This window comes from Trichomycterus rosablanca, chromosome 1, assembly GCF_030014385.1.
Source record: "Trichomycterus rosablanca isolate fTriRos1 chromosome 1, fTriRos1.hap1, whole genome shotgun sequence".
Classification (NCBI taxonomy): domain Eukaryota; kingdom Metazoa; phylum Chordata; class Actinopteri; order Siluriformes; family Trichomycteridae; genus Trichomycterus; species Trichomycterus rosablanca.
Genome location: NC_085988.1, coordinates 84,649,981 through 84,664,445, shown reverse-complemented (window position 1 = coordinate 84,664,445; position 14,465 = coordinate 84,649,981). Strand labels below are relative to the sequence as shown.

The 14,465-nt window shown below is 45.4% G+C and overlaps 1 protein-coding gene across 1 annotated transcript; it reads left to right on the top strand.

The window, feature by feature from the left end:
- Nucleotides 1–4,273: 4,273 nt before the first annotated feature.
- Nucleotides 4,274–14,465, top strand: slc35e3 (solute carrier family 35 member E3). The gene is made up of 5 exons (XM_063007267.1): nucleotides 4,274–4,789; nucleotides 6,070–6,180; nucleotides 7,433–7,591; nucleotides 10,139–10,221; nucleotides 14,123–14,465. The coding sequence occupies exons 1-5, from the start codon at nucleotides 4,388–4,390 to the stop codon at nucleotides 14,307–14,309; spliced, it is 942 nt and encodes a 313-aa protein (XP_062863337.1). The 5' UTR covers nucleotides 4,274–4,387; the 3' UTR covers nucleotides 14,310–14,465.

Here is a 14,465-nt window from a genome sequence, read left to right as displayed (position 1 = left end):
TGAGATACGTTTCTTGTCTTGATTTGTTTTTCCCTAGTTTGTAATATCTAATAACCCACTGCACCCGTGACCGCTGCTTCGTCCTGCCGGCGTTCCTTCCACACGTCCAGCCGCTGCTCAGATATCATCATCATCTTCATTTCTAACAGGACTGTCTGATCTGTTAGAATGGGCATCTTTCATCAGCTAGCATCTGCTCCATTTTTCAGGTCTTTACCCTCTTCCTCTCAGAGATGGTCTGATTAGACGCCCGGCTGGCTGATAGCACCACTGAGATTCGCATTTGGGTCTCAGCATTGGTGACGGTGTCAATACTCTAGTCTTTCTCTACAGAGGGTTTGAGAGTTATACACCGATCACTGTCCATTTTATCAGCTCCACTTACCATATAGAAGCACTTTGTAGTTCTACAATTACTGACTGTAGTCCATCTGTTTCTCTGCATGCTTTGTTACCCCCTTTTCACCCTGTTCTTCAATGGTCAGGACCACCACAGAGCAGGTATTATTTAGGTGGTGGATCATTCTCAGCACTGCAGTGACACTGACGTGGTGGTGGTGTGTTAGTGTGTGTTGTGCTGGTATGAGTGGATCGGACACACCAGCGCTGCTGGAGTTTTTAAATACTGTGTCCACTCTGAGGCTGAATACAGGAAGCTGGTTTCAGACTTTGTCGACTGGTGTACACTGAACAAACTTCAGCTCAACATCAGTAAGACAAAGGGAGATGGTGGTGGACTTCAGGAAACTCAGACCTCCCCTGGCACCAGCCACTAATCAATGGAGCAGAAGTGGAGGTGGTTGACACAAGTACCTACCTGGGTGTGCACTTGGACAACAAACTGGACTGGAGTTTTAACACCTGTGCAGTGTTCAAGAAAGGTCAGAGTCGTTTGTACTTTCTGAGGAAACATGGTCCTTTGGAGTGTGCACTAAACTCCTATGGACATTCTACCAGTCTGTTGTTGCTAGTGCCTTATTCTATGCTGTCGTGTGCTGGGGCAACAGCATTAACAAAGGTGCAATGAACAAAATAAACAAACTAAGAAGGCTGGCTCTGTTGTTGGAGTCAAATTGGACACTGGAAGAAGTAGCAAAAAATCGGACACTCAATAAGCTGCTTTCTATTATGGACAAAACATCACACCCCCTGCACACTACAGTGGAGAAACAGAGAGGCACAGTCAGTGGTGGACTGATACAGCTGCGCTGTACTAAAGAGCGCCGTGTTAGATCTTTTCTTCCCACTGCAGTAAGACTCTACAATGATTCTCCTCATTCCAGAAACACTACGGATCTCCTGCCACCTGAACAGTGTTGATTCATTTCTTTCATCAGTGCAATATCTTTTTATCTCTTCTAGTGCAATATACTTTTGTAAAATTATATATTTTTCTCTTAGTGCAATAATACATATGCTGCTGGGTTTTTTTTTTTTTTTTTATAATTTCCTGTCTTTTTGCCTATTCTCTTGTGTAATTTGTACTGTAATTTGTAAATTGTAACTTGTAACAGTGTAATTTGTAAAGTACTGTGACACTGCAATTTCCTTCGGGATCAATAAAGTGCTATCTTATCTTATCTCACTGTCCACTCTATTAGATGCTCCTACCTAGTCGGTCCACCTTGTAGATGTAAAGTCAGAGACGATCGCTCATCTATTGCTGCTGTTTGAGTCGCTCGTCTTCTAGACCTTCATCAGTGGTCACAGGACGCTGCCCACGGGGCACTGTCGGCTGGATGTTTTTGATTGGTAAAAACTCCATCAGTGCTGCTGTGTCTGATCCACTCATACCAGCACAACACACACTAACACACCACCACCATGTCAGTGTCACTGCAGTGCTGAGAATGATCCACCACCTAAATAATACCTGCTCTGTGGGGGTCCTGTGGGGGTCCTGACCATTGAAGAACAGGGTGAAAGGAAGCATGTAGAGAACAGATGGACTACAGTCAGTAATTGTAGAACTACAAAGTGCTTCTATGTGGTAAGTGGAGGTGGTTTTAATGTTATGGGGGCCGGGTGCTAGTCTGTTTTTAATGACATCCATGTGAAAGACAGATTACAAATCACTACTTTCTGTTTGTATTTGCATTTTACCCACTGTCCCAACTTTTTTGGAACGTTTAATGTTAAATTCGGTGTATAAGCATTATCTGAGCCCTCAGATGTTTTGTTTTGGACCCGGGGTGTACAAACTTTTGTGTAAGACTGAGTAATAATCATGAACACATCATGAGAAACCGGGTGAGATGATTTGGAGCACCACTAGGTGGCAGACTGGAGCTCTGACGTGGCAGAAACTTCAACAAAGCCGCTTTATTTAAGGGTACTTTTCCAGTCGAGGCCACGCCCATTCTGAGCTCTCTGTACCGTGATTGGCTAATAATCCGCTTCCTCGGGGGGGGGGCTGTGTTTCAATTTAAGTGTTCGTCTTCTAGGTAGTACACACGCTATGTTCACACATATGTGGACACCCGACCAGGGGCTTGTTAACCTCTCTTCTGGGAGAGCTTTCAACAAGATTTTGGAGTGTGTCTGTGGGAACATGTGCCCCTTGAAGTCAAAAGAGCTTTTTAAGGCCACACAGTTTTAAAATGTGTGAAATTTAAAAGTGTCAAAATTGTTTATTTCATGTATTATAAACATCACACATGGCATTATAATTCTATTGTGTGGCTTTAAATCATTATTAAAAGTGTTTCGTCATTTTGTTGGAGTGGGTGAATGTTTATGAATGTAATTATGAAGCTAACTCATTATTGTAAATATTATCATTTTTATTGTTCTTATTTTGCACTGTATTTTATTAATATTTTATTGTGTTCTATATTTTTTTGCACATGTAACTGTTCTGTATATTTTTGTTTTTTCTTACTGTTATTTTCATTATTTCTCTGTAACTTGCTTTGGCAATACGAATGTCCTTATTTGTCATGCCAATAAAGCTTCTTTTGAGTTTGAGTTTGAAATGAAGCGAGTGAATGTGTGATTGAATTAGTGGATTTGTGTGAGAGAGTAAGTGACTGAGTGAATGTGTGTAAGAGGAAGTGTGAGTGAGTGTATTTGTGTGAGTGAATATGTGTGTGAGTGGATGTGAATGTATGACTGAATGAGTTAATGTGTGTAAGCGTGTGAGTGAGTAAATTTGTGTAAGTGGGTGTGGATGTATGACTGAGTGAATGTATGACTGAGTGAATGTGTGATTGAGTGAGTGTATTTGTGTAAGTGAATATGAGTGTATGTGAATGTGGATGACTGAGTGAATGTGTGAGTGAGTGAATATGTGTGTAAGTGGATAAGGATGTATGACAGAGTGAATATGAGTATGACTGAATTTGTGTGAGTGAATATGTGTATAAGTGAATGGATGACTGAGTGAATGTGAGTGAGTTAATATGTGTAAGCTTGTGAGTGAGTGGAATTGTGTACGTGGATGTATGACTGAGTGAATGTGAGAGAGTGAGTGGATGTGTGAGCAAATGTTTTATGTGTGAGTGAATGAGTGAGTGGATTTGTGTGAATGAATGTGGATGACTGAGTGAATGTGTGAGTGAGTGAATATGTGTGTAAGTGGATGTGAATGTATGACTGAGTGAATGTGAGTGAGTGAGTGATTATGTGTGGATGTGGATGTATGACTGAGTGAATGTGAGTGAGTGATTGTGTGTATGTGGATGTATGACTGAATAAATAAGTGAGCGAGTGAGTGGATTTGATTGAATGAATGAATATGTGTGTAAGTGGATGTGGATGTATGACTGAGTGAATGTGAGTGAGTGATTATGTGTGTAAGTGGATGTGAATGTATGACTGAGTGAATGTGAGTGAGTGAGTGATTATGTGTGGATGTGGATGTATGACTGAGTGAATGTGAGTGAGTGATTGTGTGTATGTGGATGTATGACTGAATGTATGAGTGAGCGAGTGAGTGGATTTGTGTGAATGGATGAATATGAGTATAAGTGGATGTGTGAATAAGTGAATGTGTGAGGGAGTGAATTGTAAATGAATACGTGTTTGATTCTTAAGATGTTTTGGGTGGCACCACGATTCTGACCAGGGTGAATGAATAAATGAATGAATGAATGAATGAACGAATGAACGAAACATGCTCAGGAGCGGTGTACATCGGTTGTAGCTAGGTATCTAGTGCACTACAGTGGAGTGTAGGCTGTGTGGATTGGGACACGCCCTTGCTGAAAAGCGTCGCTTGTGTGTGATCTCACATGTTCGCTGTATGGATGGAGTGTGATGAGCAGCAGTAAACAGTGGTGGATCAGTGATGGACGGATGAATGAAGTAGGAAGTTCCTCGGTTCCTCGGTTCCTCCGTTCCTCCAGACACCCTCACACCCAGGTTCAGCAGGCAGTAGGATCTGGAGATGAATCTGAAGGTGGGCAGGCTGCTGGCGGAGGGTCACATCGTGGCTGGACTGCTGGTCAATCTGTTCTCCTCCATATGCATCGTCTTCATGAACAAGTGGATCTACGTGCACTATGGCTTCCCCAACATGACCCTCACCCTGGTGCACTTCGTGGTGACCTGGCTCGGACTCTACGTGTGCCAGAAGCTGGACATGTTCCACCCGAAGAGCCTGAGACCTTCCAGCATTCTTCTGCTGGCACTGAGCTTCTGTGGCTTCGTGGCTTTCACCAACCTCTCCCTGCAGAACAACAGCATTGGCACCTACCAGCTGGCCAAAGCCATGACCACCCCGGTCATCATCCTCATCCAGACCGTGTTCTACAGGAAAACCTTCTCCAACAAGATCAAACTCACCCTGGTGAGTGCTGACCATGGACTTGATTGATTAGAACACATCTTGAGATCTTTCATAAAGGTTCCTGGTCAAAAATATGCAGACAGGACATTTTATATACGTTTTAGTTCTTGATATCCATCAACAAGCTGCTGGAACATCTGTTTGGGGTCTTTGATCCAGTCAGCCTGGCATAATTGGTAGAGTTTGACCAAACAGCAGCTACATTGTTCATCGTAGTGGCCAAAAACGATCCTTGTTTTGGATTTTACCATCTACCATCATTTCCTCTCAGTATAATCAAACAGTTTGGCTCTTTTCCTGACCCTGACCAAGAGCCCACTGTTCCATGTATGTTTTATGACTTTTTGGACCCTATTTTTTAATCTGATGTGGCTTAATCCAACAGCTACAATCTAACTAGCCCGATTTACACCGATCAGCCATAACATTGTTTCTACACTTACTGTCCACTTTATCAGCTCCACTTACCATATAGAAGCACTTTGTAGTTCTACAATTACTGACTGTAGTCCATCTGTTTCTCTACATGCTTTGTTACCCCCTTTCACCCTGTTCTTCAATGGTCAGGACCCCCACAGGACCACCACAGAGCAGGTATTATTTAGGTGGTGGATGATTCTCAGCACTGCAGTGACACTGACATGGTGGTGGTGTGTTAGTGTGTGTTGTGCTGGTATGAGTGGATCAGACACAGCAGCGCTGCTGGAGTTTTTAAACACCGTGTCCACTCACTGTCCGCTCTATTAGACACTCCTACCTAGTCGGTCCACCTTGTAGATGTAAAGTCAGAGACGATCGCTCATCTATTGCTGCTGTTTGAGTCGCTCATCTTCTAGACCTTCATCAGTGGTCACAGGACGCTGCCCACGGGGCGCTGTCGGCTGGATATTTTTGGTCGGTGGACTATTCTCAGTCCAGCAGTGACAATGAGGTATTTAAAAACTCCAGCAGCGCTGCTGTGTCTGATCCACTCATACCAGCACAACACACACTAACACACCAGCACCATGTCAGTGCCACTGCAGTGCTGAGAATCATCCACCACCTAAATAATAGCTGCTCTGTGGTGGTCCTGTGGGGGTCCTGACCATTGAAGAACAGCATGAAAGAGGGTAACAAAGCATGTAGAGAAACAGATGTACTACAGTCAGTAATTGTAGAACTACAAAGTGCTTCTATATGGTAAGTGGAGCTGATAAAATGGACAGTGAGTGTAGAAACAAGAAGGCGGTTTTGTGAACTGTTTTTAATCACTGTTGTGTTTTATTTCTCTCTGGAAGGTGCCGATAACGTTGGGCGTGATCCTGAACTCCTACTACGATGTGAAGTTTAACCTACTGGGAATCGTCTTCGCCACACTGGGAGTGCTGGTCACCTCTCTGTATCAAGTGGTAGGTGGGGCGGCTCTTACACACCCAGGCTGAAATGATATAAATATAATATATAAAGCGCAGTTTCAGAAAAAGTTGGGACAGGATGTGAATTGATACCTTCAGTTGCTAAAATAAATATGGCCTAAAGTATGTGGACACCCCTTTTAAAGATTAAATGTAGTTGTTTCTGCTACATACATTCCTAACAGGTGTATTAATATGATATAAGGTAAATGACATGGTTTTAACATCACGGAAATAGTTTGGGGAAGCCCCCTTTCTCTTTAACCATGCTCTATACAGATGAGGGTTTCCTAGACAGAGTAGTACATTGACTGAATAAGCACAAATCCACACAGACACACTCCAAAGTCTTGTGGAAAGGCTTCCCAGAAGAGTGAGTGATGGCAAACCTATAAAGAAAAAATAAATATGCATGGGTTTGGAATGGATTGTCCATATACTTTTGTACATATAGTGAACTTTCCTTTACCTTGGTGCCTGTAGGAGCAGCATGTTTGTTTACATTCCATCCCTAAATGAATGTGAGATTAATTTGCTTTGATTCCTTTCTGCGGTGCTTGTTATGCACTTTTTAGACGCTCCCTTAGTTTGTCCCTGCAGAACCTTTCGTCATTTATTTGATTGTTTGTTCCTTGTTTACTGCAGAATCGGTTCTGAACGTGTTTATTCAGCACAGGATGCGTTAGAGCCGATTTTTCCCATAGGAAATCTGAGTTAGACCCGGGTCTCCAAGTATGGGCATAACGAGGACTACAGAATGACGCACGACTTCAGTGGTCTATTCAGTAACTCCCGTCCACCATCACCGCCATGCCCATGGTACCAAGAAGTTGTAGAAGATCCTTAATAAAAATACCTCAGAGACTGAATTGTGAGTAGAAAAGTTTTAATCTCGGATCACACCGACCGAGTCTCATACCAAGGCTCCGTGGATGCGATAACCATAATAATAACAAACATCCTTGTATATATTATCGGTGACCTTGTAGGACAGTGGAAGATTCCACAGTTGGGTTGTGGATGAAATACAATGCATCTGATGCACTTCTTATCAAGTACGCCATGTGCACATCAAAAATGCCATGAGGGGATCTACATTTTCTAAGTAGTAATTGATTATGTATTAATACTTCTAGTGTAAATCAACATTTCTGTCACAAAGGTCTAAGAGTCCAGCAGGTTCTACCCACTGTTCCTAACTCTCTGTGTGTGTGTGTGTGTGTGTGTGTGTGTGTGTGTGTTGCAGTGGGTGGGAGCGAAGCAGCACGAGCTACAGGTGAACTCCATGCAGTTGTTGTATTACCAGGCCCCCATGTCCTCCGCCTTCCTCCTCACACTCGTCCCCTTCTTCGAACCTCTGACCGGGGAGGGCGGCATCTTCGGCCCCTGGTCTCTGCCAGCGCTGGTGAGTGAGCGTCCGAGAACGGTCCCTCTGTTCCTGCGGGCGGACACGCCCTCACGCAGGAGCCACAGGAATGTCCTACACACACGCACACACACACACACACACACACACACACACACACACACACACACATACACTTACACTTACACACAGGGGGCTCAACAGAAAGCCATTTTATTCTGTACGCTGAACCCCACCCAGCCACGCGACGTGAAGAACCAAAACAGACCTTTTAAAGAAGATTAAACGGGGCGTGGTCAGCACGTCCTTACAGCAGCTACAGCGACACCTACTGGTCAGGGCACAGAAACGACAGCATTTAGCAGCTTATTATTGAGACCATATACATTGCAAGCGATTGAGGGTTAAGGGCCTTGCTCAGGGGCCCAACAGTGTCAACCTGGCAGTTGTGGGGCTTGAACCAGCGACCTTCCAGTTACTAGTCTGGTTAAGGTTACTATAGGACACCTTAACCGCTGAGCTACTACTGCTCGCTTTTATCCAAAGCGACTTACAATCCAAACAGTTGATTGTTAAGGGCCTTGCTTAAGGGCCCGACAGCTATGGGGCTTGAACAAATGACCTTCCAATTGCTAGTCCTGTATTTTAACCACTGAGCCACCACTGACCTCTGAGGATAGCGTGGTCTTTCATACGTGTCGAGGCTGATGCGTGCAAAGGGAATTGGGTATGTCCAAAGGAGCTATTTCAGGAGCTACACCCACCATATAAATGCGCTTTCTGGTGTGTACGACTATCACTGACTGTATCCTAGGGCTGTAGGGTAGGGGTTTGTTTTTGCATCCTGCCCATTTAGTCATTTCCACTTCCCTATTACAGTTCCTCTGTTGCTTGTGCCACCGCTGCGCAAGGCTGCTGGCGCCTTTTTTTTTTTTACACCAGTCAGTGGTGGATTATCTCACAGAGCTGTATTGTGTTCCTCCACCTCTCGACAGCAGGGGGCGCTGTTGCAGCAGCACTGAGGAGAAACCCTACCCGACCTTCCCTCACACAGACACAGCCTAGTGTGTGCCTGTAGGGCCTTTAGGCCAGGCCGGTAGCACCGGTGTGCCACCCGAGATGTTCATCCATTCATTCATTGTCTGTTTTGCAACCAATTTATATTCAAGGTCAAGGTCGCTGTGGGTCCGGTTTCCCGTAAATCGCTTGGTGCAATACAGTACCACACCCCGGACAGGATCCCAATCCGTCGTGGCACCTCGCCCCCCATGTGGACACCCATTTATTTTGTTTTCCTGAACCGCTGTATCCTGGTCAGGGTCGCTGCGGGTCCGGTTTCCCGTAAATCGCTTGGTGCAATACAGTACCACACCCCGGACAGGATCCCAGTCCGTCAGGGCACCTTGCCCCCCATGTGGACATCTATTTATTTCGCTCTCATCGGTCGCTGTATCCTGGTCAGGGTCGCTGTGGGTCCGGTTTCCCGTAAATCGCTTGGTGCAATACAGTACCACACCCTGGACAGGATCCCAATCCGTCGTGGTGCCTAACCCCCCATGTGGACACCCATTTATTTTGTTTTCCTGAACCGCTGTATCCTGGTCAGGGTCGCTGTGGGTCCGGTTCCATTAGGAAGTACTGGGCGTAGGGATTCTTCCTCCTTCAGACATTCCCAGTCATGTCTGCGTAGATGCCCGCCCGTCCGGCCGATAGTGCCAGTGAGCGAGCTTAATAGACCGCCCTGCATAGGATTGTGTTCTATTCTAGGCAGTTGTAGCCTAGTGGTTAAGGTACTGGACTAGTAATCAAAAGGTCGCTGGTTCAAGCCCCAACTCTGCCAGGTTGCCATTGTTGGACCCTTGAGCAAGGCCCTTAACTCTCCATTGCTTAGACTGTATATACTGTCACAGTGCTGTAAGTCGCTTCAGATAAAAGCGTCCACTAAATGCCAAAAATGTAAATGTATTCAGAGGTCTGTTACTATACATCACCCAGTGATTCTGGGGTAACTGGACCCACCATGACCCTGACCAGGCTACATTTCAGTCACGTAAATACAGTTATTTCATTTTCTGTTCCATTTTACCTTTAACTCTTTACCTAAATGTGACCTTATTTGTATATAATCAGAGCTGTATTGGTTTGATACTAATACTTCACCAAACAGCCAAAAGTATTTGGACACCTGAGCATGAGCTTGCTGGACGTCCTATTTCAAAAACAAATGGAAATAAAACAGAGTGACCTCTGTGTGATCTTTTTAGCTAGAACAACAGCCGCTCTTCTGAGAAGCTCCTCACAAGACTTTGAAGTACGAGTGTAAGGATTTGTGCCCGTTTAGTTGTTCCAGTTCATTCCAGAGCTGTTGAGTGGGGATGTTGAATGTTTTTATAGAGCTCGCTCGTGCTGGAACGGGAAAGGACCTTCCCTAAACTGATGCTGCAAAGTGTGAAGCACATAATTTCCTTTATATAATAGATTTATTACACCTGTTTGTGACTGTTGTGGTTGTGTCCCAATACTTTTGAGCATATAGTGTAGTACAGATTGATTATCAGAATGTTCTTCTCTTGTTTCTGTCTCTAGGTGATGGTGTTCCTCTCGGGCATCGTAGCGTTCCTGGTGAATCTTTCCATCTACTGGATCATCGGGAACACGTCGGCCGTCACGTATCCTTCCCCCGGCTTTAAATCCAGAGGGTGAACTGTGCCCACTTCTCCAGATCTGATCTCTGAATGTAGCTAGATCAGATCAGGAATTTTACTGAATGTTTGAGATGTTGGATTCAGATCTCAGTTCGGTTGAATATTGTGCAGAGAAAGCTTCGTTATTTAGGTCCTGGGTACCGGTGGTGAAATCAGTCAGTCAGGGATTCCGCCACCAGGGTCGGGAACTAAATTTAGGTTCTGCTTATCGGTTCCTAAACATAATGACCCTATTATTGTAAACAAAGGACGTATGTACGTACACTATACTGCCAAAAGTATTCGCTCGTCTGCCTTCACACACACATGAACTTGAGTGACTCCCATTCTTAATCCACAGGGTTTAATATGATGTCGGTCACCCTTTGCAGCTATAACAGCTTCAACTCTTCTGGGAAGGCTTTCCACAAGGTTTAGGAGTGTGTTCATGGGAATTTTTGACCGTTCTTCCAGAAGCAAATTTGTGAGGTCAGACACTGATGTGGACGAGAAGGCCCGGCTCACAGTCTCCGCTCTAATTCATCCCAAAGGTGTTCTATCAGGTTGAGGTCAGGACTCTGTCAAGTTCTTCCACACCAAACTGGCTCATCCATGTCTTTATGGACCTTGTCATGTTGGAACAGGAAGGGGCCATCCCCAAACTGTTCCCACAAAGTTGGGAGCATGAAATTGCTGAAGCATTAGGAGTTCCTTTCACTGGAACTAAGGGGCCGAGCCCGACTCCTGAAAAACACCCCCACACCATAATCCCCCCTCCACCACACTCTACACTCGGCACAACGAGTCAGACGAGTACCGTTCTCCTGGTGACCACCAAACCCAGACTCGGAGAAGCGTGATTCGTCACTCCAGAGAACACGTCTCTACTGCTCTAGAGTCCAGTGGCGGCGTGCTTTACACCACTGCACCCGGCGCTTTGCATCGCGCTTGGTGATGTAGGGGTTGGATGCAGCTGCTCGGCCATGGAAACCCATTCCATGAAGCTCTACACACTGTTCCTGAGCTGATCTGAAGGACACATGAAGTTTGGAGGTCTGTAGTGATGGACTCTGCAGAAAGTTGGTGACCTCTGTGCACTATGTTCCTCAGCATCCGCTGACCCGCCCTGTCATTTTACGTGGTAACACTTGGTGGATGAGTCGCTGTCGTTCCCAATCGCTTCCACTTTGTTATACCAGCACTGACAGTCGACTGTGGAATATTAAGTAGTGAGGAAATTTCACAACTGGACTTGTTGCACAGGTGGCATCACGGTACCACGCTGGAATTCACCGAGCTCCTGAGAGCGACCCGTTCTTTCACTAATGTGTGTAGAAGCAGTCTGCATGCCGAGGTGCTCGGTTTTATACACCTGTGACCATGGGAGTGATCGGAACACCTGAATTCAATGATCTGGATGGGTGAGTGAATACTTTTGGCAATATAGTAGTGTATCTGCTAGGACCTGTCTACGTTACTGCATCACGCATTAACACAACAGCATATCCGAGCTAGCGTGCATTGCTAACTTTAAGACAGTGTGTAATTTGGACCGCGGTAAACAATCAAACATGTGGCCTCATTTTATCAAACTGAACGACAACTGAGCAAAGTGTAAAACACGTGGGAAACATTCATTCATTGTCTGTGTTACCATGGCTTTATTCTGGTCAGGGTCGCGGTGGGTGCAGTTCACTGTGTGAAACTGTGGGAGGAAACTGGAGCACACAGAAGAAACCCCCTCGAACATGGGGAGAACATGCAAACTCCACACAGAAAGGACCCGGACCTCCCCACCTGGAAATTGAACCCGGTGGTACCCAGTGGAAACATACAGTGGTCGAATCTTCGCCACCTCCCAAACACTTGCAGTAGGTGGAGTGGTGATATGTGAGTGGGTAAATGTGAGTGTGTGATACCCTCTGAAGGTTTGGTGCCCTGTCCATTCTATATTGTTCCATGTGCCGTGTTTTCAGGTGGCACTGAACTTGTCATATGTGTTCATTTCCTTTATTTATTTATTATTTTTATTTATTTGATTAGCTTTGAACAATTGTGGGGTCTCCGGGTGCAGTATAGTGTTCGGAGAGCCACACACTGCCATCCGTCCTCATGCAGGCTTTAACTGGGTAGCAAAGGCCGCACTTGCTCCAGCGACTAGGAACCCTGTTCAGCCGTTGTTCCTCCCCCTACAGACACACGGACAATCATGTGTCTGTGTAGGTGCCCAGTCGGCTGATAGCAGATCTGAGATCCTAGAGATTAAGACTCTTGCACTTGTTTACTTCACTCTTGGATCTACTGCTCGTGTGCAGTATTTCTTGGTGAACCTGGACCCACCCTGATCCTCACCATGACAAAGCGGTTGATAAAAATTAATAAACATTGAAAATTGACCCCTCGGACCACTGTTGGTTGGTACTCATTACGGTTGCCTGTGACACTACTTGCTGTCTTGTTCATACTGATCTGGTCCTAATCAAAAACCGGATTTCCATCCAAACGTTTCGCAAGTGTAATGCGCATTTACGAAATATCGGCAGAAAAAAAAGCGAAAAATTTCGCGTTTCCATCAACTACAGTTATGCGAAAAAACCTTTACATGACGGGTCAATGCGCTGCAGAGGAACGAGCAAGATGGAGAGATTTAATTCGGTTTTTGCTTTAAGTAGAATTATATTTACAACCATTTGCCATCTTTGTATGGTTATGTTGTTTGCAGCTAAGAGACGTCGAGCAGAACGAGCGATGGCCCGTCTAATGTGGGCTCAAATCTCCGTGCCACGGCGACGTTCACCTCGCATCTGAACAATTTTGGGAGCACATTGTGCAGAACCATTTTTCAGACGAGCTTCGGATCAAGAATTTCAGAATGTCAAAATCAGCCTTTGATGAGCTATGCACCATGATCGGGTCGTCTGTAGGGCCGAAAGTTTACAGTCACCGGCCACCCGTGCCGACTGAAAAGAGGATCGCTATTGCCTTGTACGAGCCGGCCACTTGTGCGGAGTACAGGGTAGTGGGCGAGACGTTCGGCGTGAGCGTAACAACAGTTCACCGTAGTGTACACGCTGTACGCCAAGCAATGACATCAAAACTAATGAAACGTTACGTCGTGCTACCGAATGCGCAGGAGGCAGAAGAAATAGCGCAGCGTAATTATGCAGCGCAGCACATACCACAGGTGTACGGTGCACTGGATGGTACACACATTCCAATCCTCCCTCCAGCAGTCGGGTACAGGGACTATGTAAATAGAAAGGGATGGACATCGATTGTTTTGCAGGAACTTGTGGATGACCAGTTGTTGATTCGTGATGTATGTGTTGGCTCTCCCGGCAGCGCACATGACCCAGCAGTCTTTAAAACATCACACCTTTTCAGGTACGCTACACACGTTGACAGTCATTCAGTTTTAAACTATATATATATGCTGATGAAGTTTTTAAACACCTCACTGCCGCTGCTGGACTGAGAATAGTCTATAATAAATAAATACTAAATGGTGACTTAGAGCTTGAAACGCCATAGTTTATTCACAAAACCTGTTTCCATCCCTTTTTTCGCATTTCACCGATGCGATACTCTTAACTTTTCCACCTCGTTCAAGCGTGAAAACTTTTTTTGCGATGTTTGGGTCTTTTTTCGAATTTTGAGCTTTACCATCCAGGTTTTTTAATGCACATTTTCAAAATTCGCAAAAAGTTGGTGGATGGAAAACCCTCTAAAGTTCCCCAGGTCTTAATGCTGATCAAATCTGACACCTGAACTATGAGGAACCTCCATCAGATCAACATCTGATAGATCTCTCGCCCTTGGTACCCACATGAAACGTCTGAGCTGAAACCCTGTAAACTGTATCGCTTCTTAACTCTGATCCTCACAGCTACAACATGTTCGGGCATTTCAAGTTCTGCATCACGCTGCTGGGCGGGTACGTCCTCTTCCACGACCCGCTCTCCTTAAACCAGGGCCTGGGCATCGGCTGCACCCTCTGCGGCATCCTCGCCTACACTCACTTCAAACTGGCCGAGCAAGAGGAGGGAAAGAGCAGACTGGTTCAGAGACCGTAGGTCAGCCGCCGTGCCAGTCATTAGAGATCCACCCCACGGCTGGCACTACCTCATGCTGCCTTACAGACTGCAGGATCTGCTGAGACTGAAACATGGACCAGATGCAAAACTCTGGGACCTTCTGACTGAGACATTTCTGATGTTTTGATTGGTTGA